Source organism: Arabidopsis lyrata, assembly GCF_000004255.2.
Source record: "Arabidopsis lyrata subsp. lyrata unplaced genomic scaffold ARALYscaffold_7, whole genome shotgun sequence".
In the NCBI taxonomy this organism is placed as follows: Eukaryota; Viridiplantae; Streptophyta; class Magnoliopsida; order Brassicales; family Brassicaceae; genus Arabidopsis; species Arabidopsis lyrata.
The window spans coordinates 4161471-4186893 of NW_003302549.1; the positions used below are offsets into that span (position 1 = coordinate 4161471).

At 36.1% G+C, this 25423-nt stretch overlaps 6 protein-coding genes and 1 pseudogene across 9 annotated transcripts; 4 read left to right on the forward strand and 3 right to left on the reverse strand.

The window, feature by feature from the left end:
* The first annotated feature begins 1141 nt into the window (after nt 1-1141).
* On the forward strand, nt 1142-5175 carry LOC110226592 (BTB/POZ domain-containing protein NPY1). Of its 3 annotated transcripts, none has more exons than XM_021018560.1 (4): nt 1142-2253; nt 3185-3254; nt 3344-4462; nt 4553-5175. In XM_021018560.1, the coding sequence occupies exons 1-4, from the start codon at nt 2192-2194 to the stop codon at nt 5015-5017; spliced, it is 1716 nt and encodes a 571-aa protein (XP_020874219.1). In that variant the 5' UTR covers nt 1142-2191; the 3' UTR covers nt 5018-5175. The 3 variants fall into 3 exon arrangements, with proteins under 3 accessions (XP_020874219.1, XP_020874221.1, XP_020874220.1); XM_021018562.1 differs by having other exon boundaries at nt 1143-2875; XM_021018561.1 differs by lacking the exon at nt 1142-2253 and adding an exon at nt 3044-3112.
* Nucleotides 5176-5926: 751 nt separating this feature from the next.
* LOC9303350 (3-hydroxyisobutyryl-CoA hydrolase-like protein 2, mitochondrial) lies at nt 5927-9419 on the forward strand. The gene is made up of 14 exons (XM_021017231.1): nt 5927-6162; nt 6492-6572; nt 6655-6723; nt 6853-6916; nt 7075-7154; nt 7362-7445; nt 7750-7834; nt 7996-8081; nt 8161-8282; nt 8362-8422; nt 8536-8634; nt 8715-8816; nt 8889-8930; nt 9046-9419. The coding sequence occupies exons 1-14, from the start codon at nt 6037-6039 to the stop codon at nt 9172-9174; spliced, it is 1230 nt and encodes a 409-aa protein (XP_020872890.1). The 5' UTR covers nt 5927-6036; the 3' UTR covers nt 9175-9419.
* Nucleotides 9420-9507: 88 nt separating this feature from the next.
* On the forward strand, nt 9508-10934 carry LOC110226142 (annotated as a pseudogene).
* A 1286-nt stretch (nt 10935-12220) lies between these two features.
* On the forward strand, nt 12221-13218 carry LOC110226261. Its single transcript, XM_021017235.1, has 4 exons — nt 12221-12391; nt 12489-12609; nt 12701-12816; nt 13050-13218. The coding sequence occupies exons 1-4, from the start codon at nt 12362-12364 to the stop codon at nt 13089-13091; spliced, it is 309 nt and encodes a 102-aa protein (XP_020872894.1). The 5' UTR covers nt 12221-12361; the 3' UTR covers nt 13092-13218.
* Nucleotides 13219-14126: 908 nt separating this feature from the next.
* LOC110226260 (protein POLAR LOCALIZATION DURING ASYMMETRIC DIVISION AND REDISTRIBUTION) lies at nt 14127-16009 on the reverse strand. 2 transcript variants are annotated; one of them, XM_021017233.1, is made up of 3 exons: nt 15467-16009; nt 14896-15251; nt 14127-14701 (listed from the first exon to the last, which is right to left on the reverse strand). In XM_021017233.1, the coding sequence occupies exons 1-3, from the start codon at nt 15687-15689 to the stop codon at nt 14348-14350; spliced, it is 933 nt and encodes a 310-aa protein (XP_020872892.1). In that variant the 5' UTR covers nt 15690-16009; the 3' UTR covers nt 14127-14347. The 2 variants fall into 2 exon arrangements, with proteins under 2 accessions (XP_020872892.1, XP_020872891.1); XM_021017232.1 differs by having other exon boundaries at nt 14818-15251.
* A 166-nt stretch (nt 16010-16175) lies between these two features.
* On the reverse strand, nt 16176-17972 carry LOC9303351 (WRKY transcription factor 18). Its single transcript, XM_021017234.1, has 5 exons — nt 17790-17972; nt 17618-17680; nt 16919-17284; nt 16694-16810; nt 16176-16593 (listed from the first exon to the last, which is right to left on the reverse strand). The coding sequence occupies exons 1-5, from the start codon at nt 17856-17858 to the stop codon at nt 16309-16311; spliced, it is 900 nt and encodes a 299-aa protein (XP_020872893.1). The 5' UTR covers nt 17859-17972; the 3' UTR covers nt 16176-16308.
* Nucleotides 17973-23761: 5789 nt separating this feature from the next.
* On the reverse strand, nt 23762-25373 carry LOC9305383 (probable diphthine methyl ester synthase). Its single transcript, XM_002869266.2, has 4 exons — nt 25250-25373; nt 24918-25092; nt 24709-24833; nt 23762-24586 (listed from the first exon to the last, which is right to left on the reverse strand). Exons 2-4 carry the CDS (start codon nt 25065-25067, stop codon nt 24028-24030), a joined length of 834 nt encoding a protein of 277 aa, XP_002869312.1. The 5' UTR covers nt 25068-25092; nt 25250-25373; the 3' UTR covers nt 23762-24027.
* Between the last annotated feature and the right edge of the window lie 50 nt (nt 25374-25423).

The window sequence follows — 25423 nt, forward strand, 5'->3', positions numbered from 1 at the left end:
TTTTGATGATTTGACAGTTTGTATTACTCCAATTTTGTTGACAATAAATTGTATATTCACTTGTTTTGCATAATCCAAAAGCGAATAATAATTATCCACCATATCCATATGGTTTAGCAACAATCTTTAATTAGATTATTATTCTGACCGACTGAGTATACTGTATCTCGTTGTGAACACTACGATTATTTTTATTCGGGATTTTGGTGAGACACGAGATATTCATGGGTATGAAAAATATTCATAGTGACATCAAAAGGAGAAACTAACTTTACATGAAGCTTCCTTTCAGACAAAATGACGTTCATATAAAATTAAGACATTTGCTTTTCAAAAAATTAAGTTGTTGTTTTGTTTTGTCGATGCCGAGTTAATTTCATCTATTATCTATGACGACAATGCAATATGAGTGTGATTCCTCTTATTAGTATTGTTTATATTTTCGTTACACAATTATTGACTTGTTAGATATTTCTAGTATTAGTATAGTAGCAGATCTGATCTATAAAGAGTCCATGACATTATAAAGAAACTAACCGTGTTTTTAAAAAATGCCATTTTTGCATGCAAAGTCAATGTTAGGAAATGCAAAGTGTGACCGACTCGTGAGCATCTAGAATAACGGAAACAAAAGTCAAAGTGTGTCTCTCTCTCGGCAAGCGGGTTCCGTTGGGACGGACTACAAAGACTGTAACGGCGCGTCAATTTCACACACCAACTACAAAGAAGAGAGCTAGAGGAAACAATAATTACACGTGTCGAGTTTTCATTTGTAGAGTAATGGAACTAAAGTAAACGGAGAAGGGAATGAGTCAAAGCAAGTAAGGTGGTGCAAACCTACTCTTGATTGATGCAAGCAAATATTTTTTTGTTAAGAGATTTTACTATTATCTACTATATAACAAAAGATTATTTTTCGGAAAATTAATCTGGTTCTTTGAGTCAAACATAAAACAGGCTTTGACTCAGTTAGCCAATGTACTTACTATGTAGCGTTGGAATATTATCATCATATGTGTACTTATTTACCTTTCTCATAGATGTATCGAAGAAGATACATAGGAGAGTAATTGGAGAGATCTCTAATTTTCAGAGAAAAGAAAGTACTACATACTGTATATTATTATGATAATATACATGTACACATAAACTTAAGACGTAAAGAACAAATGGAAGTGATTAAAGAAAGGGATAATTAAGAAAAACAGTTGTTAATTAGTAACATTTAAACAACTTAGCTGGCTAGATTAGAATATTTGCAAGCTAGATTCCCACTCTCTTTTCTCTTGTTCCCTTCAGTTTTTTCTCCATTTCCTTTATATAAATTAAAGAAATATATACATAGTATATTTGTACGAGAGTAAAGGATTTTAGTAGGAGAGACAAGTTCGTCAGAGCGAAAATAAATCATCATCATTCCTCATCCCTTCCCGAAGCTGCTCTAAGGAAAGAGATCCACTATTATTACTACTATACATACCAGAATAAATAAATAAACCTTCATTGAGATTTGAGCCAAACAGAGAAGAAGAAGAAGGAGAAGAAGAAGAGGGAAAGAGAAGATCTCCAGCGGATCAGTCCCCGCTTTAAAAGCATTGGCGGCGTCTGATTTCATCATCTCTCTCTCTTTAATTCTCTCAAAGACAAAGCCTTTTTCTCTCTCTCGATATATCTCTCTCTTACGCCATTTGGGTTATTGCTTTTCTATGTGTGTGTGAGTGATTATGATGATGGGATTATCTTTCTAAAGCTTTTTATTTTCCTGGAAAGTTAAGAAAATTAAAAAGAAAAGTAGTAGACAACTTTATGCCTAGTTCTTCTCTTCTCTGTTGGAGTTGAGAGACCAATAAATGCTGTTAGTAATGGTTAGTTGAGATGGGAGGAAAAAGATCCCGTAGTCCGAGGAGTGTTTGGTTTCTTGCAAAAGGATAGTGAGGCAAAACATGGGTTTGGTTTCTCTTGTCTCCTTTCATTCATCCCATTTCCATTAATGGTCTCTCCCCTCTCCCAACACCACCTCAACTTTAATTAACAAACAAACGTTTTCTGCCTTTTTCTCTTCTTCTCACTTCTGTGGTTCTGCTTTGATTTGATCGGTTCTAAAGAGAGAGAGAGAGAGAGAGAGTAAAGCTCAAAGCTGCTTCAGAGTCAAACTAAAGTGTCTTCTTTTTAGTAAAGAAGACGAAGAAAGATGAAGTTCATGAAGCTAGGGTCTAAGCCTGATACATTTGAATCTGATGGCAAATTCGTCAAGTAAGCATAATTTTGTTAGTTTTTTCTCTTCTTTTTTTTTTTTTTAAATAGTTTTGATTGGTCAAATGAAACTTCTACTGTTTTGTGCTCTGTGTTTTTGTTCTCTTCTCTTCTCTTTTCTATTCATTTTTCTCCACATGTGTTGCCTCTGTCTAGTTCTTGTAGGGATTTTAGAAACATATGTCCCCTCTTCTCTTGGTTTCTATCTTTTTGAACAGAAGCTGTTAAAAACAGATTCCGTGACATCCCTGCGGAATTTTCATTTGCTCTGTCTATTTGAACAGAGATAGTTAAACATGGTTAAGAATTTCTTAAACTCTGTTACTTGCCAGTTAAAATACTCTGGTATTGATTTTAGAGATTAAAAACCAGGATAAGTTTTTCATCATCATGACCATTATTGTGATTGGTTTCACTCATCATTTTTTTTTTTGCGGGAAATACCACAAAGTTAAAAGCTAGAAAAGTTATAAGAAATGAGGTATATGAGTTTCAGGAGTGGCCCATTTATTAGATGATCTGTCTTTGTTTATGTGCTGTTGTTTTGTGGTCCTGATTTGTAAGAGCAAAGAGTGGAAAGCTAAAGGGAATGATGATTATGAGTTTTCTTCTAATTTAGAAAGTGAAGAATCTCTCTTTACTTTTGTTACTTGTGCTTTGTTTCTCTAAATATCTAAGAATCTTGTATCCTTTGTCTTGTTTTGTAAGTGAATATAATAAAAAAAATTGGATTTTTTAGGCAAGGTTCGGATTCTTATGTTGGTGAGAGTTAAACTTGATGAATATGCATGTGCCTATGGTTTTGAATGTAAACATAACATCTGAAGTGTTTAAGAAAGTAGTACTGACTAATTAATATGTAAGAGTCCTCGTATAGCTGATTGTGTTCTTGGTCTCAATGTTTATTCTGACCATTGATTCTTCCTCGCAGGTACGCTGTTTCGGATCTTGATAGCGATGTTACTATTCATGTTGGCGAGGTCACATTTCACCTCCATAAGGTACATTTTTGTATTGCTAACAACAGAAGTAGTTACTGATGAATTCTTAAGTGGTACAATTGTAATGGAATTTAATGTTGTATTTTCAGTTCCCGCTGCTATCGAAGAGCAATCGGATGCAGCGACTGGTTTTTGAGGCGAGTGAGGAAGAAACCAATGAGATCACTATACTTGACATGCCAGGAGGACACAAAGCGTTTGAGATATGTGCTAAGTTTTGCTATGGGATGACTGTTACGCTCAATGCTTACAACATAACCGCTGTGCGATGTGCAGCTGAGTATCTTGAAATGACTGAAGATGCAGATCGCGGTAACCTCATATACAAGATCGAGGTTTTCCTCAACTCAGGCATATTCAGAAGCTGGAAAGACTCTATCATTGTGCTTCAGACAACAAGATCTCTTCTTCCTTGGTCAGAAGATCTGAAGCTTGTTGGTAGATGCATAGATTCTGTTTCAGCTAAGATTTTGGTGAACCCTGAGACTATCACTTGGTCTTATACACACAACAGGAAGTTATCTGGACCCGATAAGATAGTCGAGTATCATCGTGAGAAGAGAGAAGAGAATGTGATACCGAAAGATTGGTGGGTGGAAGATGTATGTGAGCTCGAGATTGATATGTTCAAGAGGGTGATGAGTGTTGTGAAGTCGAGTGGAAGGATGAACAATGGCGTAATTGCTGAAGCTCTTAGATACTATGTTGCAAGGTGGTTACCAGAATCTATGGAGTCTTTGACATCAAAAGCTTCTTCAAACAAAGATCTCGTCGAGACGGTTGTTTTCTTGTTGCCGAGGGTAAACATAGCGATGAGCTACTCTTCTTGCAGCTTCTTGCTAAAACTCCTTAAAGTTTCGATCTTGGTTGGAGCTGATGAGACGGTGAGAGAAGACTTGGTTGAGAACGTGAGCTTGAAGCTTCATGAAGCGTCCGTGAAAGATTTGCTGATCCATGAAGTCGAATTAGTTCATCGGATTGTGGAACAGTTCATGGCCGATGAGAAACGTGAATCTGAAGATGATCAGTACAAGGAGTTCGTTTTGGGAAATGGGATTTTGTTGAGTGTAGGAAGATTGATTGACGCTTATCTCGCTCTTAACTCTGATCTTACACTCACTAGCTTTATTGAGTTATCTGAGTTAGTCCCGGAATCAGCTAGGCCGATACACGACGGTCTCTACAAGGCCATTGACACTTTCATGAAGGTAAAACAGAATTGCTCAGACTCTCTTGTTTTTCTGAAAAGAATGAAACTTTTTGGACATTTTTGTAATCTGCGAAGTTGGTTTTTGTAGGAACATCCGGAGCTAACAAAATCTGAAAAGAAGAGGCTTTGCGGGTTAATGGACGTGAGGAAACTGACAAATGAAGCATCAACGCACGCTGCACAGAACGAGCGACTTCCGCTACGAATGGTGGTGCAAGTTCTCTACTTTGAGCAGCTCCGAGCAAATCACAGCCCCGTCACGTCTGTTGCAGCTTCGTCACACTCGCCGGTTGAGAAGACGGAGGAGAACAAAGGAGAAGAAGCGACGAAGACGGTGGAGCTGAGCAAGAAAAGCAGAGGAAGCAAGAGCACAAGGAGTGGTGGTGGTGCACAGCTGATGCCGTCGAGGTCACGGAGGATCTTTGAGAAGATATGGCCGGGGAAAGGAGAGAGCAGCAACAAGAGCTCTGAGGTTTCTTCTGGAAGCTCACAAAGTCCGCCGGCCAAGTCTTCTAGCTCGTCTTCCCGGCGCCGCAGACATTCGATATCCTGAATCCACATGGAGAAACAGAATTTGTAAAGAGAAGCTATTATTATGGTTGTAACTTATTATAAGTGATCTTAGGATTTGTGGTAGTTAAACTAAAACTGATGAAGTTGTGTTCTGTGTTTCTTTAATCGTAAAGATTTGTTAACTGTTTCATTACATAACTATTTTGCTGTCGTTAACTTTAGTGATTAGTGAAAGTGATGGACTACAAATTTTGTTGTTTGTTTATCAATCACTAGTATTAAAAATTTAAAGTTAATTATTATTAAAGTTAATTAGTATTAAGGCCTTGACGTGTGTAAAAAGCAGTTGAATTGTTTTTTTTTTCTTGTCCATTTTTTTTTTGTTAGATAATAAATTGAAAGAGCAAGAATTGAGACTTAAGCCAGATGGCAGATGGAGAGGGTTGCAGTTTTTTTAAAATGATTTGTGATTTATTATATAAAGATTATATAAAGATTTTGCTGTCGTTAACTTTAGTGATTAGTGAAAGTGATGGACTACAAATTTTGTTGTTTGTTTATCAATCACTAGTATTAAGGCCTGTGCAACGCACATGAAAAATTTAAAGTTAATTATTATTAAAGTTAATTAGTATTAAGGCCTTGACGTGTGTAAAAAGCAGTTGAATTGTTTTTTTTTTCTTATCCAATTTTCTTTTGTTAGATAATAAATTGAAAGAGCAAGAATTGAGACTTAAGCCAGATGACAGATGGGGAGGGTTGCAGTTTTTTTAAAATGACTTGTGATTTATTATATAAAGATTAGCGATCAAAATTATTCCACATTAGTGCGACTAAAAATCAGATTTGTACCTTTTAGTGCGATTATTGACTAAGCTATGATCTATTGGGCCTTATGGGCTCTATATTGAGCCCATAACTGATCATACGTTAAGACGTTGAATTTCGATTGTGGAAATGATCTGACGGCTAGGAATCGCCGCCGGGCATAACCAAAACCCAAAACCCTCGGAAACCCAGAGGCGTCTTCTCGACGGAGAGCGACAGAGTGAGAGAGAGATGCAAACAGTGAAAGCTTTGAGGAGAGTGACTAAACCCTTACAATGGGTTCGGTCTGTTTCTTATGGAAGAAGCTTTTCTGCTCTCCCAAACTATTCCGCAGCAGATGCTGATATCGAAGACCAGGTTTTTCTTCTTCTTTTGTTTTAGATCTTCGCTAAATGTGCTTGATGTGATAGTATTTTTGTGAAACTCTTGAACATTTTATCTATTTGATCGTAAATGGGAATTCATTTTCCGGAAATGTTGGTAATTTATTGGGTTCGAGCTTAGATATACTAATTTAGGGAAACGATCAATTGAATTCTGGGTTTGGGTATCCTTGTACTCGAGCTAAGATTATTCGATACTATTGTTTAAAGTGTGTGTTTTTGGTTCTCTCTTAAAGATTATCGACTTCTTCTTTCAGGTTTAATTAAATTCTACGTCCTTTTTCTTTATTGCTGTAATTGAAGGTTCTGGTGGAAGGAAAAGCTAAATCAAGAGCTGCTATTCTCAATAGTCCCTCTTCTCTTAATGCTCTTTCTACGCCTATGGTAATCTTCTTGGATATGAAGTATGGTTTCTTGAGCTCATTTTGTTTCTTTAGTTTTCTCAAAATTTGTTTTGTGTTTTTAGGTAGGTCGGTTAAAGAGGCTATACGAATCATGGGAAGAGAATCCAGCTATTTCTTTTGTTTTGATGAAGGTATGGTACTCTCTAGCTTCCTTTACGAGATTCATTGCTGATTCTCATTAGATCATGTCTTCTTTTACGAGATGCATTGTTGTACCACAATCTCCCTCGATTAAGCTACTGTTTTCATTTTTTCTGAAGGGTAGCGGCAAAACGTTCTGTTCCGGTGCAGATGTCTTGCCTCTTTATCACTCGATCAATGAAGGTCCATCTCTTGTAATAGTTTCCATTGTTAAATTACTTGGAAATGTTTTGTGAGATTCAGGGCAAGCAATTCCATAGCTTCAAGTCCCTTTCACAATCGTTAATCTGGTGAACTTACTGCGAAGAATTGCTGATGTATTGCCACTTTCTTTTGCACAGGAAATACTGAAGAAAGTAAACTCTTTTTCGACAACTTGTACAAGTTTGTATACCTCCAAGGAACATATTTGAAACCAAATGTGAGATTCCTAGACTTTCCCTAGATACTATGTGTTAGTATCAGATGGGATTGGTTCGTATGACAACAAGTGACTAGAAAGAGCTCAACTTGCTTTTTTCTTCCACTTAATAATATATGAAGCTGATTTTCTAGATAAGGTGCAAGTTTTGAAATATTTGTACTTTATTTCCTGCTCTTATATCTCAAGAGTTCTGTCTTACTGCAGATAGCTATAATGGATGGTGTAACCATGGGTTGTGGTGGTGGAGTTTCAATTCCAGGGATGTTTCGTGTGGCTACAGATAAGACTGTATGTGGCTCGCTTTATTATTACGAATCACTGGTTACATTAGGTCCTACAGTCTCTTTAACTTCGAGTGGACGCTGTAATAATAGAAAAAATTCCATCCAGTAGTTACATTAGGTCCTACAGTCTCTTAAGAAAGGAAGTTAAATCTCTGAGTTGGTGTTCGAACCATTTTCTCTGTATTTTAAACATCTTGTGTCTTAAGTCAATTATCGATAGCGAATTTCTCTTTGTGTGAAACTGTTTCTTTTCTTGTACTTTGGAAGTTTTCGTGGTGAAGGTGTTCTGAACAACCGTGCGTATGCAGGTGTTGGCCCATCCAGAAGTCCAAATTGGTTTCCATCCTGATGCCGGAGCTTCCTATTACCTTTCACGGCTTCCTGGCTATTTAGGTGAACTTCACCTTTGGCTGATCTGTTTACTATATCCATGTTCTATGCATATATGTATAGTAAAATGATGGTCAAATTCTAGATCTGAATGTGATTGGCCTACAAATACTTAACTTCAATGTTTTGGTGTTCTAAAGCGGTTTTTGTGTTTTCTTGTTCAGGGGAATACTTGGCTCTAACAGGGCAGAAGCTAAATGGTGTCGAAATGATAGCATGTGGCCTTGCCACCCACTATTGCTTAAACGCGGTTTGATTCAGTTTTCTTACCTTGTTTCTTGTTTGTTCTTTCCTCTTAAGCGCATTCCTTATATAAGTTGTTATGGCAGAGACTTCCGTTGATCGAAGAGAGGATTGGTAAACTGTTGACCGATGATCCTGCCGTTATTGAGGATTCTCTTGCTCAATATGGTGATCTTGTTTACCCTGACAGTAGCAGTGTACTGCACAAGTAGATCTTTTACCTTTTCTACATATCTTAAAATCTCTTAAAATATCCCACAATCATGTAACCAGAATATTCTTGTCAGGATTGAGATGATTGATAAATATTTTGGGCTTGATACCGTTGAAGAAATCATTGAGGCTATGGTAAGAGATTTTTGCTTGTGCATAGGCATTATATCTTTCAATTTGAGGATTTTGGATCGACTTGGCTTGGAGTTTGGTCAAGTTCTAAGCTTCCATGTTTACCCATGTCTCAGGAAAATGAGGCTGCTAATTCTTGCAATGAATGGTGCAAGAAAACTCTCAAACAAATCAAAGAAGCTTCACCTTTGAGCTTAAAGATTACTTTGCAGTCTGTGAGTCCTTTTAGTTTCTTCTTCTCCTTTCTCAAAAAGGATTTCATTTTTCTGACTCTGGTGGTTTCTTCTCTTCTTAGATACGAGAAGGTAGATTCCAAACCCTTGATCAATGTCTCACACGTGAATACCGTATATCTATTTGTGGAGTCTCAAAGACAGTCTCTGGCGACTTTTGCGAGGTAAAATATATCACCAATTTCTCAATTAAAGCATCATTTTTTGCATATATTGAAAATGTTTGCTGTTGATAGGGTATACGAGCCCGTTTGGTGGACAAAGACTTTGCTCCAAAGGTGCATACAAACATTCAGCCTTAAAATTAGACGTTTGCAACTCCTCTTCCTTATGTTCATCTTCCAGGTTTTACTTTCTGATAATTTGTGGTTTGTTGCCTTCCAAAATTTGTAGTGGGATCCTCCACGCCTACAAGATGTGAGCAAAGACATGGTGGATTGCTACTTCTCGCCAGCCATAGAGCTCGATGATTCAGATTCTGAGTTGAAGCTGCCAACAGCTCAACGAGAGCCTTACTTCTGAGGAAAAATCTACTGATGATACTCATTACTTGCAATAAAGAATTCCACCGGTCTGTGAGATCCATGTATTGAGATTTTTGCTGTCAAACTTGGCTTATCTTCTTAATTAGGAGTGTCATGTTTTTAACTGTCGTGTGATATTTTGTTTATTCATCTTCGGTTAGCGGATTCCATTATAATGTTGAAACCAAAGTGTAGAATTCTAGAAGAAGCTTGATTGGATACAGATACAGTGCAATTCCCACCCTGGATAGTGATTTTCAGGTGGTATGTGTAACATTGCACCAAACAGGGACAGTGGCAACTAGTTTAAATACAAGTAAACTTCACACAAATGCTTAAGAACTCTTCAGACAAACACTGTAACAGCAAGACTCTTCCACGTAAGGATTTGCATCTAGAAAAACTGGTGCGGTGTTTCGAACATTCTTTATAAGATCTTGGAACAGTTCCTTCTGAATACGTGGAAGAGTCTGGGTTGCACCATTCTAGTCCAGACCGATGGTACTATGTTGCAAAGTGGTAACCAGAATCTATGGAGTCTTTGACATCAGAAGCTTCTTCAAATAAAGATCTCGTTGAGACGGTTGTTTTCCTGTTGCCGAGGGTAAACAGAGCGATGTGCTACTCTTCTTGCAGCTTCTTGCTAAAACTCCTTAAAGTTTTGATCTAGGTTGGAGCTGATGAGACGGTGAGAGAAGATTTGGTTTGAAGCTTCATGAAGCGTCCGTTAAAGATTTGCTGATCCATGAAGTCGAATTGGTTCATCGGATAGTCGAACAGTTCATGGCGGATGAGAAATGTGTCTGAAAATGATTGGTACAAGAAGTTCGTTTTAGGAAACAGTATTTTGTTGAGTGTAGGAAGATTGATTGACGCCTATCTCGCTCTTAACTCTGATCTTACACTCTCTAGCTAATCCCGGAATCAGCTAGGCCGATACATGATGGTCTCTACAAAGCCATTGACACTTCCATGAAGGTAAAACAGAATTTTGTTCAGACTTTCTTGTTTCTCTGAAAAGAATGAAACTTTTTGGGACATTTGAGTAATCTTTGAAGTTGGTTTGTGTAGGAACATCCGGAGCTAACAAAATCTGAAAAGAAGAGGCTTTGCTAGTTAATGGACGTGAGGAAACTGACAAATGAAGCATCAATGCAAGCTGCACAGAACGAACGACTTCCGGGACGAGTGGTGGTGCAAGTTCTATACTTTGAGCAGCTCCGAGCAAATCACAGCCCCGTCGCTTCTGTTGCAGCTTCGTTACACTCGCCGGTTGAGAAGACAGAAGAGAACAAAGGAGAAGAAGCAACGAAGAAGGTGGAGCTGAGCAAGAAAAGCAGAGGAAGGAAAAGAGCACGAGGAGTGGTGGTGGGGCACAGCTGATGCCGTCGAGGTCAAGGAGGATCTTTGAGAAGATATGGCCGGGGAAAGGAGAGAGTAGCAACAAGAGCTCTGAGGTTTCATCTGGAAGCTCACAAAGTCCGCCGGCCAACTCTTCGAGCTCGTCTTCCCGGCGCCGCAGACATTCAATATGAGAAGGTGCGAAGGCATTGCTGCTCAGTGAGACCGAGGTTGTCAAGAGGGCTTATGGGACATGCAAAGCAGCATTCAGGATTACTGCAAGTATACGAAAAATATACACAAAGGCTTCAAGGGGAGACGCAGTTATTGGAATTTAAGTCTTCTTAACAAACATAAAGTTTACAATGGAGTTCAACAAAGCATGACACACCAACCAAAAAACATATAACTTTCTTTTTTTCTTGGTTCTAAAGTTTGTCTAGTTCTTCCTCCTCAAAGCCTCCTCGAGCCCGGCCTTGGTTTTCTCTAGCTCTGTCAAACGCTTATTCAACAAAGCTTGGTCTCTTTGAAGAGATTTGTTTTTGTCGTCGGCAATCTGAAACATGAGATGACATCCATTTTTATAATTGATGTTTGAATCCCACCCAAAAGAATATTAAAAAACACTGCTCTTGCTTGTTACCTTGAGCTTGTAAGCATACGTTTCTTGTAACCCTCCCGAATCCTTGACTGGATCTCGTGGGTAAAGAGAGAAACCTGATGAAAGGACCAAAAACAACAAGGATCAAACTTAACTAGCGAGAGAAAGACCAATTAATTAATCCCCCCACACAACATACCAAGATGGAATCCAACGTAGGCTATTATCCCTTAAACAAAACACCCCTGTATAAACACACCAGTAACTGATGACATCTCAGCCTCCTCCTTGGTTATCGCATCTAGACACACACACACACGCAGCAATCATCACCCAGAGTAATAAAACAAGTAATTATTTCATATTCTAAAGAGTAAAAAGACCGACCTTTCCGAATCAGGGAGGAGCAGTCACGAGATCGGAGGTGCCCTGATGCGACTCGTCCGACCTTACCAAAGATGGATCCCCTCATCTTCTTACTCATTAGGTTTTGGAATTGGGAATTAGGGTTACTTCTGAATTACCTGGAAATTAAATAGGATAGTGTAAAGAATATAATGTTTATTTGAGAATTCTGTCTGTTATTACATTTTTTAATCATCATTTATATCATCAGTATTCACAGTACTATGCTTGCACAAAATAACCAAACTTAACCGAAAACCTGAGCAAGGCAAGTCTGGGAATTGACTGAGAAGCTTTCATTGTCTCTTGAGGAATCGAAAATTTATTGACCACAAAAAAAATCCTCAGACATGAGTTTGTGTCAAGTCAAGTCTGGGAATTGACTGACAAGCTCGTGTCTGAAGATGTTTTCCTGGTCAATAAGTCTCATGGATGAGACGGTGAGGCCTTCATCTTCGCTGCTGTTAGCTCGTCGTCATCGGTGGAGAAGAACCGTGCCAAGCAGAACCGGATCTAAAAAACATCTCTACCAACTAATCAAATTCTCAAAAAAATTCCTAAGATATTAGATTCCCTTAAAACAATCATAACTACCTACTAATCTCCAAATATAGAAAATAGCCGATTTCTTACCTTATCTGGGCGGATTTTTCCGGAGACTAGGGCACACCAATGCCTGCTAGCTCCTCCATTTTATATGACCATTACTGGCCCAATAATCCTATAAATAATTTGCTCAATGTGGCCCAATAAAAAGCCCATAAATAATTAGCAAAACGAAAAAAACGAGTTGTTTAGTTTGGTTTGTGTTTCAAGGAAGAACCCTGAATGGCGGGCGATGTGGAATCTAGGATTCTCTGTTGCTAAAGTACGTAATCGAGACCGATTCTTCAATCAATATATCTACCTTTCATTATGGTTTTGGGTTTTTGTATTGATTTTTTTTTTTTTTCTTGACTTCGCAGAGTCTGTTTGGCCAATTCTCCTCGACCATGAAACGTGTATGGGTGCAAGAGATCAGCCAGAAGAAAATCAGTGTATCTGTAGGCCTGTGCTGCTCAGTTATTGCCGGTTTTTGTACCGGTGGTATGTGGATTTGAGTTTTAAAAACAAACACAAAAACATTTCAACTTTCCATTAATAATTTTTTTTCCTGATTGCCTGACAATTCTTCCAGCGGAGGCGGAGTTAGTATATCTGAGGAAACAACTTGTTAAAGTAGAATGGGAACGTAACATGCTGACTGAACAGCTTGAAGATATACAAAAGGCTGGTGATGCTAAAAAAGTTGAGGTAATCTCTTAGTTTTATAACTTGTGTGACAGTGTGTGTGTCCCATTAATTGTGCTAATATCAATTCGTATCCGGGAACCAAATGTCTGAATTTCAGGTTAGATAGATAGGTGGATATAAGTTGATGATTGAATGTGCTGATCTAAATGTGAATTTGGTTCGGTTTGGTTGTTTGATGGTTCCAAATGTTACAACAGTATTGGTTAAACCACTCCTGTCTGTGTTTCTTTCAGGCGAAGAAGCTTGCTAGGTTGGCTAGAGAAGAAGCTTTGTGAATCTGAAATCTTCTATCCTCGTATTGTACTATGTATTTTGACACAGTTGCCAACAATAACTTTGTCTCATCATATTAAATTGAGAGTCGTTTGGTTATAGAAATTGCTATGGTCACCCAAGATCTACGTAAACTACTTGTTTTGTTAAACATGTATAAAGAACTCAAACATTTGCTGAACCTACCTTCAAGTGTCCAAAACCATTGGGGCTTCAAGAGAAACCCGGAAGACCAAATACATGTATCTAGTTCTTGGTTTCTATTGGATCACAACTCAACCAAATGACCAAGGATGGGCCAAATCCGCTGAGGATAATACTCTTAGCGTCCGAGACTTATTGATGCAGCACCGATGGATGTAAAGTGACTGTTTCAGGACATCCAGGAGGACCTTTACTAATTGTTCTTTCATGCCTGCCAGATTGTGAGTGAAACTATCCCTGCTCTTCAGAAACTGAAATAGGAGGGGAAGACCCGGTTTCTTCCGGTTCATCGGTTCCATGATAAAAGCAGTTAATAGCATCAATAATATCTACCTGAGTTTCAGCTTAACCAAGTTATTATGAGGGTAAACCATGGTTGGTTTAGCTTTGGTTTAACATTCTTGGTTTGGTCTATGTCTATATATAATGTCTGAGAGATTTGGAGAGAGTTTATCGAGTATTTGGAGGAAACTTAGGGGGAGTGGGAGGAGCTCCATTAACAAAATCCTCAGTTCCTTTTGTAATTCCAGTTCTATAATCTATCAAATCCATTTTCTATAAGCTACTCGTATCATTCCACTGGTCTTTCACTTATGTTCTTGAATCTTGATCGAGTACCTCCAGGGACAGTCAACGTCAATGCGCAAAAATCTACTGATGATACTCATTACTTGCAATAAAGAATTCCACCGGTCTATGCGCAAAAATGAGATACCTTGCAATAACAATTTTCTGTCAAACTCCGCTTTTCTAAATTCGGAGTGTCAAGTTTTTAAGTGTCCTGTGATAATTTGTTTTTTCATCTTCTGTGAGAGGATTCCATTATAATAATGTTGAAAGGCCAAAGTGTAGAATTTTAGAAGAAGCTTGATTGGATACAGGTACGGTGCAATTCCTACCGTGGATAGTGATTTACAGGTGGAATGTGTAACATTTCACCAAACAGGGACAGTGGCAACTAGTTTAACTAAAAGTAAACTTCGCACAAATGCTTAAGAACTAACTCTTCAGACAAACACTGTAACAGCAAATCTAGACTCTTCCACTTGGATTTTCATCTAGAAAAACTGGTGCGGTGTTTCGAACATGCTTTATAAGATCTTGGAACAGATCGTTCTGAACATGTGGAAGAGTCTGGGTTGCACCATTCTAGTCCAGACTGAGAAGATTCAGGCACACGCTGGGCAAGCAGGCGGGCTGCGTCTTTCCACCATGAAACCTCAGTTTCTTTCTCTTGTAGTCTGCGTTCAACACGATTCAGAGCAGTCTCAAGCTTCACTAACTCTTCTTGTTGCCTTGTCTCCAGTAGTTCATGCAGCTTTTTCTCTAGTTCGTACGGACAGACTCCATACCTTTCATCAGTCACCACCACCATCTCTGGTATATGACTCTTTGTGACCTCATTGTCCTACAAACACCAAAAGAATCACAAGTCTGAGAAAGTGAGAATCAAGAGCCTGTTTCATAATTGCTTAAACAATTGAAAGCCAACATAAGAAGATAAAAAGGGTTCTTTTGTTATACTTTAAGTTTGCATTGTCTCTGAATCTGATGCTTTGTATGTCTATCCTCTGCTTTTTCATCCAGAGGTAACCTACCTACCTCAGCCTGGAGTTTTGAGTGGCAGTCTGTTCCTCGATGATGATCCTCTGGTTTTGAGACCTCGAATTCGGTGTACTCCTCTTGAAGAACACTCGACGATGACTCTTGGAAAATGGATGACGCCAAATTCGAGAATTCTTGAGGAGAAAACTGGTAGCCGCTTGCTTCATTTGAAGACATAGAAGGATTTGCCTGTAGTTCTTTCTTGCGTAATTCTTCTTTTGCATTAAGAAGAAACATCTCCATTTGCATACGCAGGTTTGTCATCTTATCAAGCTCGGTTTTACTTGCAACAACAAGATAGAACAAAAAAGAACCAATTCCCATTTCCAAAGGTGCTTCTCTGCTTTGTGATTCTGCACAAAGAAAACCAAGTATAAGTCTATAAGCATAACCTAACCAAAGAAAACTCCTGAGAAATCAGATCCCTTTAATGTTTCTGGCAAAACTTGTTTACCTATAAGAGGATTCTTTTTCAAATTCTAAAGACAGTTCAATCTTCTTGTACACCAGGCCATTTCCATAGAATCAAAAGCGTAGGAAAAGTTAAGAAAAAACGCAAGCTTCTCACCAAATGTATTAGCTTCCGGCTCTCTACTCTGGTTCAGGCGTTTCGTCGAACAGCTTATGGGCGGTAATTGGTACCTTCTGGTATCATCTTCTTGTTGCTCCCCTGCATCTCTCTTCCCTTTGGAACTTCTCAACCCAGAAAGCCACCGACCCACGACCCTCCGAGGGGTATAACACTCCACGACAGTGCACCCATCTCCCCTTCTTCGCCGCGAGCCTTCCATTGAAAACGAATAATCATGGGTCTTTGGGTTTGGAACAAGAGAGGAGATTTAAAAGGAAGATGGCTTCGTAGGAGGGACCAAGATCGGATAGACATTGATAATGGTGGGACGGAGTCGTAACAGAGAGCGATGAACAGATGGGGAGAGAAATTAATGAGAATCACGAGACTTGCAGAGAGAGAGAGAGAGACAGAGAGTTTATGGAGGGAAACTCTGATTTTTCTTATTTGAATTTTTACGGGAATCTTTCTTCAATCAATGTAATACTAACTTAATTAATTTTACTTGGTAACACATTATTAAAGAATCACTAACAAAACTTTCATGTCCAATTCTTATTTATTTTCTCAAATGACTCCAAATTTCTAATAAATGAAAGAGACAATCGTGATTGAATATTTATGGTGACCCTTTTTTAAACACAGCATTTAATCCATATGTTTTTCTTCGGGACAAAATTTTCATATATTCAGACGAACCAATCAATGTTCATCTAACCGAATCTACGATTTATATACACTGAAGTTTACATCATTTTATCTCCTAATCGAAAGATACAATTCAAAAAAGAAGAACCCCGAATTCTAAACAAACAAAAACAAAACATTCATGTTCTAGATTACTCCATTAACCTCCCAGATATAGCAGCAGCAAGAGCAGCTGTAAATTTTGAATCTTTTGTTAACGATGACGCCATTTGTTGAATCAGAACCTCTTGCATCGTATTCCTTTCCTTCTTCTCCAAAGCTAATAAGCTATGACCACCATTAACCAGATCCAAAGTCACTGTGCTTGACCCACCCTGGCTTGTAACATCCCCTTCAGAAGCGTTTGGACCCAAGTGGTTATGCGTTCCTTCGTATGTTGCTACCAGTAACGATGGATCCTCTGCGCTGCGTTGTACCTGAACCACTGATCATTAGACAGCTGAAGAAGCAAGCAGAAATAAAAAGATTACAACAAATGAGGGTATAAATATATCAAACTCAATGAATGTTAATTACCTTCTTTTTTACTGGACAAGACGGTGCAAACGAGCATCTAAAGTAAGCTCTAGGTGATGGGTTGTCTCTTGTAACCTTTTGTCCGTATTTCCTCCACTGAAATCCATCTTTTACTGTCTGCAAAATAACACTCTGCTTAGTCATATGCCTCTATGCAATTTCAAACAAAGTTTTTCTACAAACACTGTCTCTTTAATCAAAAGTTTCACAGACAAAATCCCTTACCAAGCTTGTGTCCGATGTTTCAGTAGGCACGTAGACTGTGGAAACCTTTGCTTTGTTGAAGCTATCAGTGACTGGTCTTTTACATGAAAGAAGCTGATTTTTCTGCTCGTGTTGCTGATGATCTTCATTGCTGGAGCTGTTCTCAGTTTTCCCACTACTGAGTCCAATAGGAAAGCCTAAGAAGTCATCCGGGTCTTGTTTTCTTTTCTTTATCGGTTTGTCGGTCTGATCGATTTCAGGGCTCTGAAGTTTCTCCAAATGATTATGTAGTGCGTTGTAGCTCTCACAGACTCTAGCTAACATCTCTGTTAGCTTCTTGTTCTCTGAATTGACTCTGTTTAGCTCCTCTCTTAACTCACTTGCGCTCTGTTCATTACCACCATAAAGATCAAATTACTAAGAAGATTCTTCCTTTTTGTTCCAAACAAATTGATTATGTAAAGTTTCAGACTTTATACTTTATCATCACCGATTCATTTCGATACAAAGAGATATGAAAAATATTCAGACATTCAAATTCAGACCCATCTTAATTGATTCGTAAAGTACTGAGGTGAAGTTAATGAATTGTTAAAAGGTGAAGACTTGTTCGAAGAATTTACTAATCATCATCGATCACACTGATGAATTATATTATACAAGAATCGAAAGTATGAAGTCGAAGGTATTGCACACCAAGTGTTCGACGAAAGAACTAACCTCGTCTTGCTCCAGCCATTTCCTTTTTAAATGAGTAGAAGCCGAAACCGAGACTTCCTTCTTCTGAAATATGAAAAGTTGAAAGGAACCCATGATTAATGACCACAATCCCAGTTCATAGAAATTGAAGGGATACAAAAATTCAACTTAGATTTCGGAAAAATGGACTCACCGGAAGTTTTGCGGGGAAGGGATTGTTGTTGAGAGCGAGAGAGATGTCGAGAAACGAAGAACCATCCATAAAATAAATCTATAAGTTATCTTAAGATACAGACCAAATGACTGGTTGGTGCGTAGAGACTAAGTCTTAATTTGCTTTCTTCGGTCACAAGTTGGTCCGAGTGAATGAGAAGTTCCTCAGAGCAAGCGGGCTTTATTTATACTAAAACTACAAAGATAGAGACAAGAAATAAATAATAATTTATTTACTTTATAACAGACATAATATTAATATATAAATTTATCAGTGTGGGAAAAGTAAAATTTGTAGAAAATAATTTTATCCTAGGTCAAAATATAAGTTTAATAAATTTTATTGTGTTACAATTTACAACAGATCATGGCATAACATAGTTTTTATCATGATTAAATTTTTTATATGAGAGCTTTAACCAAAATGAAATTCTCATATATTTTATTAATTAGTTAGTGATTAAAATAAGAAAGTTTTTTAAGAAATGATGTAAGTACGAAAGGAATAAAGAGAGAGGTTTTGGGATATGGTAGGAAGGAAAGTCGTTGGAAAGTGAAGATAAAAAGCTGTCTTTATAAAGTCCAGAAGACATTAAAGACTTTGGGAAAAAAGAAGAAAAAGCACAACAAGACATAGAAAGCTGTCTATTAAGTATTTTAATCACAGCGATTGGCTAAAAATATGGGATCATTCTGAATTGAGTTATATCTATCGTATGTAGTTTTCGAATGCGGGCGGGTATGTATGGGTTAAATTTACTGTCGTAATCATCTCTATAGTACATGTTAAAAACAAGATCTTTCATTATGGATAAAAATACGTTATACGATGAAGGAGACAAATATCGTTTCTAGTAGACTATTAAAGATACAGGTGATTACCATAGACATGTTTCCCAAAATAATATATCCACATTTACAAATTTGAAAAGTTTGTTGCAACTATTTGACAGAAATTAGCTAGGTTGTATATATATCAAATTTTAAACTAATTATATAAAGAATATATTTTTCAAAAAAAAATACTAATTATATAAAGAAAGTTTACATAGTTAAACTATTAATATAAAGAAATTTTAAATAGTGAAAAATTATGTCCAAATATATTGATATAATTATATACGAGAAAATTAATTTCTTATAGTTGCAGTATTTACAATATGATTAAATTTTAATATTTTTTGTGTATGTCAAATTCGGAGGATAAGCAAGCTAAGCCAGAAGTTTAAACCACCAATTATTATTTTTGATAGGACACAAATGTTTTTGATTTTTTACCTAAATTTTTTATATATCTTTAACATATTTCAACTACAAAAAGAACTACATTACTGTTGGGACTATTATTTTTTTTATTTTTTATTTTTCTATTATTTCTTTTTGATAAACATGGAAAAAAAAAAGAGAGAGAGACATAATTACTACTCCTTCCCTTTCAAAATATAAGGCGTTTTAGCAAAAAACACGCCGATTAAGAAGATCTACTTTTTAAAAGTTCAGCCAATCATAAAAGAGACTGCGTAATAAAAATAATCATAAAATATTAAAGTAATATATAATTTGTATAGAAACTTGAAAACGACTTATATTGTGAAACAAAAAAGTTTTTCCAAAACGCTCTATATTTTGAAACGGAGGGAGTATTTCTTTTGGACCGGTTTCGTTTGGTAGCACATATTTGATGATAATATGAATAGATATTTGGTTATTTTGATAATTTCGGTGAAAGGTAAATCTCTTACTTTTGTAATAGTATATGAATCGTGATTTATTTTTGCTTTAATCACTGTTAGGTGGTACAATTACAAGAAATCTCAAATACCGTCCAAAGACTTGAAACGTTGAATTTTTAAGTCTCGATCCAAAACCAACTAGAAATAAATGATAAAAATTAGTTATGCAACTTATAAAAGCAAACAAAAAAGAAGCAAGTAGAAGAAAGATCAGAAAAATCAATAATTTCGGCGGGGCAGTGTCCCATGCTGAAGAAAAATTTGGACGTCATACATAAATAAATTCAATACCGTGGATCCGTGTTTCCTTTATATCCTCTTCAATTTCACAATTTTATTTTTATTTTGTCCACCAGATCCATAACAATTACGAACTTTCCCTTGACTTGCTTGACCATTGACTGTGATTTGTAGGTCGGCAATTCTTTTTCTATTATATCATTCTCTTACTATTTGATAAATAATTCATTGATTGATATTTTACTGTGCAATAGGTTTGTTTGTTTGTTTGTTAAAGTGTTATTTTTAGTACAATACTTAAAGAAAATGTGTTAAATTGAGTTGTATATAGTATTTAACATCGTTAACCGTGTGATATTATATAACACGCAACAACTAAGATTCTTTTTTTTAAGTACTTCTTATATTTTATTATATAAGATGTTTAAAAAAAATTATTTTATTTAATATTATAAAATATTCTGCAGAATTTTATACAAATTTATATATTGTTATAGCTTGTAAATATTTATATTCTACAGTTTTTTAATAATTGAATGAATTTTTTAGTTTAAATAAAAATAATATTTTAAAACACAAATTATTTAAATATATATCTTTACCTTAAATATTTTTTATTTTGAAATAGAATGAGTACTTTAACAACAGATATAATGTATCAAATTACTTTTTTATTGTCGAGAGAATTTTTTGGGAAAGCGACCAATTCACATTGCATGATAAATCTAAGTCGGTAAAAAAAACTTTCTAATCAAAGAAGGGTAAACTAAAATATAAATATTAGCCGACAACCAAAAAAAATGATAAATAAATTGAGAGAGTGAAACAAAAAACGTGGAAAATTTTGGGGAGAGAAAGACAAAGAGGGTGAGCCCACACGGGAAAAGGGCAACAAAATCTTGACCGGACTCGACCGCGACTTCCAACTTGAGAGAAGCTTTTATTATTAGGATGATGGTGTGAACAAGTTGCCACCTTGGGCGGCTCCGACACCGACCTCTTTTTTTCTTGTCACTTTTTTTGTTTGTTTGTTCAAAGTTGGGATTTTAGTGTCATCTTAATTATTCCCTTTTTTCAAACACAAGGATACAAATGCTAACCACTATTCCATTAAGATTTACAAAGATCGATTATTCGATGAGATTCTTAGAATCTACTATCAATCTAGTTTATTGATGTAAGTTGACAATTTTGATTAATTAAGACGGAATCATATAGTAGAAATATTCAAACTTGTTATTAAACTATCTGAGATTTTTTTTTTTTTTTAACATTTTTTTTACCGGACCAAATACCTGTTTTCAAATAAATTCACGATTTAGTCTGATTCTCATTGAAGTCTTGACTTCGGGTATATTCGGTTAAGCTAGGTACTCTATGCGGTTTTTGCTCTTCAATGCATAAATTCCATGTGACATGCACTTCAAAGAAAAAGCTTTATGCGATCTCTATGAATCGAATCAACTTGAAAGATCAAATCATAATATTTTTTTTAATACAAAATATAAATTGTTCAAACAAGAGACTTTTGATATCCTTTCCAAATTATGTATATACTATATAATATATAACAAAACGTTTTTATACCACTGTGAAAATTTGATTTAATAATACAAAGCAACATGATCAGTTTTGGAAAAAAAAAAGTGTGTTTATTTTTTATGAACGGTAAAAATAAAATAGCACTATGACATTTTAAAGCATGAAAGTGATATAGCGTATAGTATAAGTTAAGGCAATTATCGTCCAATTTTTCTGGTGGGGAAGAATTTTTAGTTGTTGGAAACAGAAATTCAGATGTTAGGAGGAGATATCAAATGCCTATGCTGAAATATTCACCAAAAATTGGACAATAAATATAGGGGAATATTTTGAGTCCAATTTTGAGGGCAATGTTTCTTCTTGGGAACGCTTTCTTATGCCCCTTTCTAAAATAAAGAGGTCGAGATACATTATATATGGAAACGAACAAACAATCGTTCTAAGTGTGGAAGGAATTTTGAGAGATTCGGATGCTGGGAACTATAATATTGCGGAAAGCTCTCTTTGTACCCTTTCTTCTTTTTTCCCCGAAAACCATTAAAATTTACTAAAAATCAGATTAATCTATGTGAAATAAAAAAAAAAACTAGATTTCCCTACTACGTAAAACGTCTGTAATAGCTACAGAAAATTAATAATGAGGATTCGTATAGTGGAATGATTTGTTCCCTGATGTAGACCAAATAGAAATTTCTCATCACTTGAAGTTTGATATTGAAATTTGGACCCAAACTTTTTACACCACATTGATCATAGGTAAAGTGATATAGATCGCTGATGACAGTTGACGAATAACAAATGAAGATATTGGTCAAGCTGGATATTGTTAACAAGAGATGAATAACAATAATATTATTAGTGAAGAAATTAGTTAGGGCTCATGGAAAAGTTACTTAAAACAAATATATCATGGTTGGAATTTGGGAAAATCAGAAAGTTTTAGTTTAATGATACTAGATGGAGTGATAAGTCTTATCATAAGACCTTATAAGACGAGCATATATCTTTTTGAGTCATCTTCTAAAACTCTCCCTCTCGGTCTCGGATACATATTCTACATGGCGACGTCGATAAGATGACGTCATCACGATCAGCATCATGATCGTGCAATAACCACCTTACGATTTTATATTTGTCTCTTTTGTTTATTTGGAAATTTGTATGCTCCTTGTAAAATTCAACGAAGAAAGACTATTTGAATAAATTTCATACCGCCTGAAATCACAATAGAGGTTTTTGTTTTCTCATTTGTATTTCTCTTCATATCGGAGATTAAACATATTTCTGATCATGAAAATTATTATTTATTTTCTTCAAATTTAATCATGAGCTCGTATGTGCAAAAACTATTCATATAACCGATTAAATTACTAGCTTTACTTGGTCAATTTCTAAATAAAACAGAATTTTGGATAATTATTTAAATCTGTTATGATAGATTTAGGTAAAATTAAATGTTTACGTAAATATAAAATTTTAAACATAAGGCTTCAGCCGAAAGAGTATATACAAGGCACAAAAAAATATTTTAATCAAAAAAATGATTATGACAAAAAAAATATTTTGAACTATAAGGACTATAATATATACAATGCTGGTAATTAGTGTGTACGAAACAATGTTGCTTGACTACAAAACTTCTACAGCGTAACCATTTTAAATGAACATATATCGATATATTTATATATAGTATCTTTAAGAAAGACTTAAGTTGATGATGAGTCAAGCTAATTTAAAAGCTAAAACCAAAAGGAATAATTTATCTGTTAGAGATTTTGAGAACTAATAGAAAATGGACCAAAGCGATTTGTTTGTAAGTAAAAGTAAAACTATAGACTAGTTGCTCAAGTCATGCGACAATCTAGCCAAACGTATTCCATGTATGTTCTCTTTCTAAATGGTGATATACATTCATGATTCATCAGCCTCCTTACGTAAGTAATCCTACGTCACCGTTTGTGCATCACATCACCTATGATTCATCAGCCTCGTTAAAAGGTTTACTTGTCAAATTTTAAAATGACTTTGAGTGGAATTATTGTTAAAAAAAAAGTCATGATTTTTAAATTGTGGTCTCAATTAGGACCAGAGCTTTATACCAACTTTGAAAAAAGTAAGACTCGGGTTTTGATATCTAAAACTATAGAAAGAGTCGGATATTTCTATGTGTTAGATTTTATTTAATGTTTGCTTCATAGAAAATTCTGATTAACCCGACGATACCTTTTCGATTAACATTAGTATATGTGAACATTACAAAGTTTTTTCTCAGTTCTAAGGCGATAATAAAATACAATCTTTGGACATGTGGTGGTTTAAGGAGACAATCTAAGCCAATATCTCTTGAAGGTAATCAACCCTCAAGAACCAGACCGAACAGAAACAAACCGAAACGACCTCTATTTTGGTTTCAAATTCTCAAACCAAACCAAATATATCCCAAAATAAACTTCTCTCTGAAACAAAGCTCTGATACAAAATCCACCTCAATCTATAGCCAAATGAATATTTCAATATCCACCTTTCAAATTCGAAGTCACACCATAACTATGCTTACAAAATTCACTACCAAAACCACGAAAGTAAATAGAAATGGAGAAGAGTATTTCACATATGGGTTCCTAGTTTCAATCTGTTCCCCTTCCTGCTCTGCCTTGAAGCTTTGCGAGTAATGATAAGAGTCTTCTTTAGTTTTGTGGTCTTTTAGTTTCCACTTTTGTATTTGTAAAACTCTAACATCTCTTCTTCTACGGGATGAGTCTCGCCTACTATCACAAGACAATGCAACGGTGCTCCAAAATCAACACTCTCGAGTTGCTTCATCGTCCCTGCAACTATCGTCTGGTCCTCAGAGCCAAGCCGCGCAAAGCCCACACACTGTGTGTCTTCTCCATAAACAGAATCTCCGTGCTTTTGCTCAACTTCGAGAAGCTGCTCGATCGCTGTATTAACACTCATATATCTCGGGGGTTCATACTGTTTCTTCCCTCCTCTGCAGAGAGATTCAAAAGTAGGCTCCTTCACTCGGATATCTAGCAAACAGAGAGTGTGAAGTCCAAGAGAGCGGTTCTTCTTGATCTTCTCATAAAAACTATCAGGTCTCCAAGTCTCGGTGAAGAACGGGATTGAAACAGTCTCTCCATAATGGTAAAGCTGCAATCCACAAATCCCAACAGCATTCATCACCGATGCATTGTGCACTACCTCTACTTTTACACCGAGTGTCTTCGCTCGAACAACAAGATCACTATGTGTTGTAGCTCTGCAAAATGCATTTCCAACAAAACAACATAAATCCCAATCTAAATTGTATCGTATCTAACTAGCTACATTAGCTATAAACTGAATACCAAGACAGTATGATAAAGGTGTCAAATTATGTACCCGAAAGGATCACCAACAACGAGAAAAGCGACATCATTATGAATGGCTTCTTCAATCATAGCACCAGCCTTTTCTTCCACCATTTCTCTATCAGCAAGTATAATTGGTTTCCCATAAAACTTTTCCTGAGAAACAATCCCAGAGGAGCTTTAATCAGAAAATTGTGAAAGTAGTCAAATCTAAATCAACGAGGCTTTGAGAGTGCTTACTAGATTGGAAAGACCATCAGCAGAGAGACCAAAGGACAAAAGAGAAGTGTAAGCTTCCATGTATACTTTCTGAGATTTCTTAACAGCCTCGAGTCCTCTCAAGGTTATATCTTTTTCATCTCCTAAACCTAACCCTATAATATACAACATCTCTTCTACTAATCTTCTGCTTTCTCTGAAAACAGACAAAAACAAACCTTAAAACATGAATTAATCACTCAATCAGATAATCACATGAACGACCTAGAAAGACAACGACCAGCTGATGAACTTAAAATCTAAGGAAAATCAACAATCCATAGACTTGAAGGATCAAAAGATCGGGTTTTTACCTGATGAATTGCTTTGACGAGGCTTTCACTCGATAAACCTCAGTGAGCGGCCGATAAGAAGAAGGTCAAAACTCAAAACCCTTTTTTGTCCTTTTTTTCTTTCTTCTTGCTTTCTGTTTTTTTTTTCAAGTCCCATGAAACACTGTCGTTTTCTGGAGTTCTTATAAATTACTC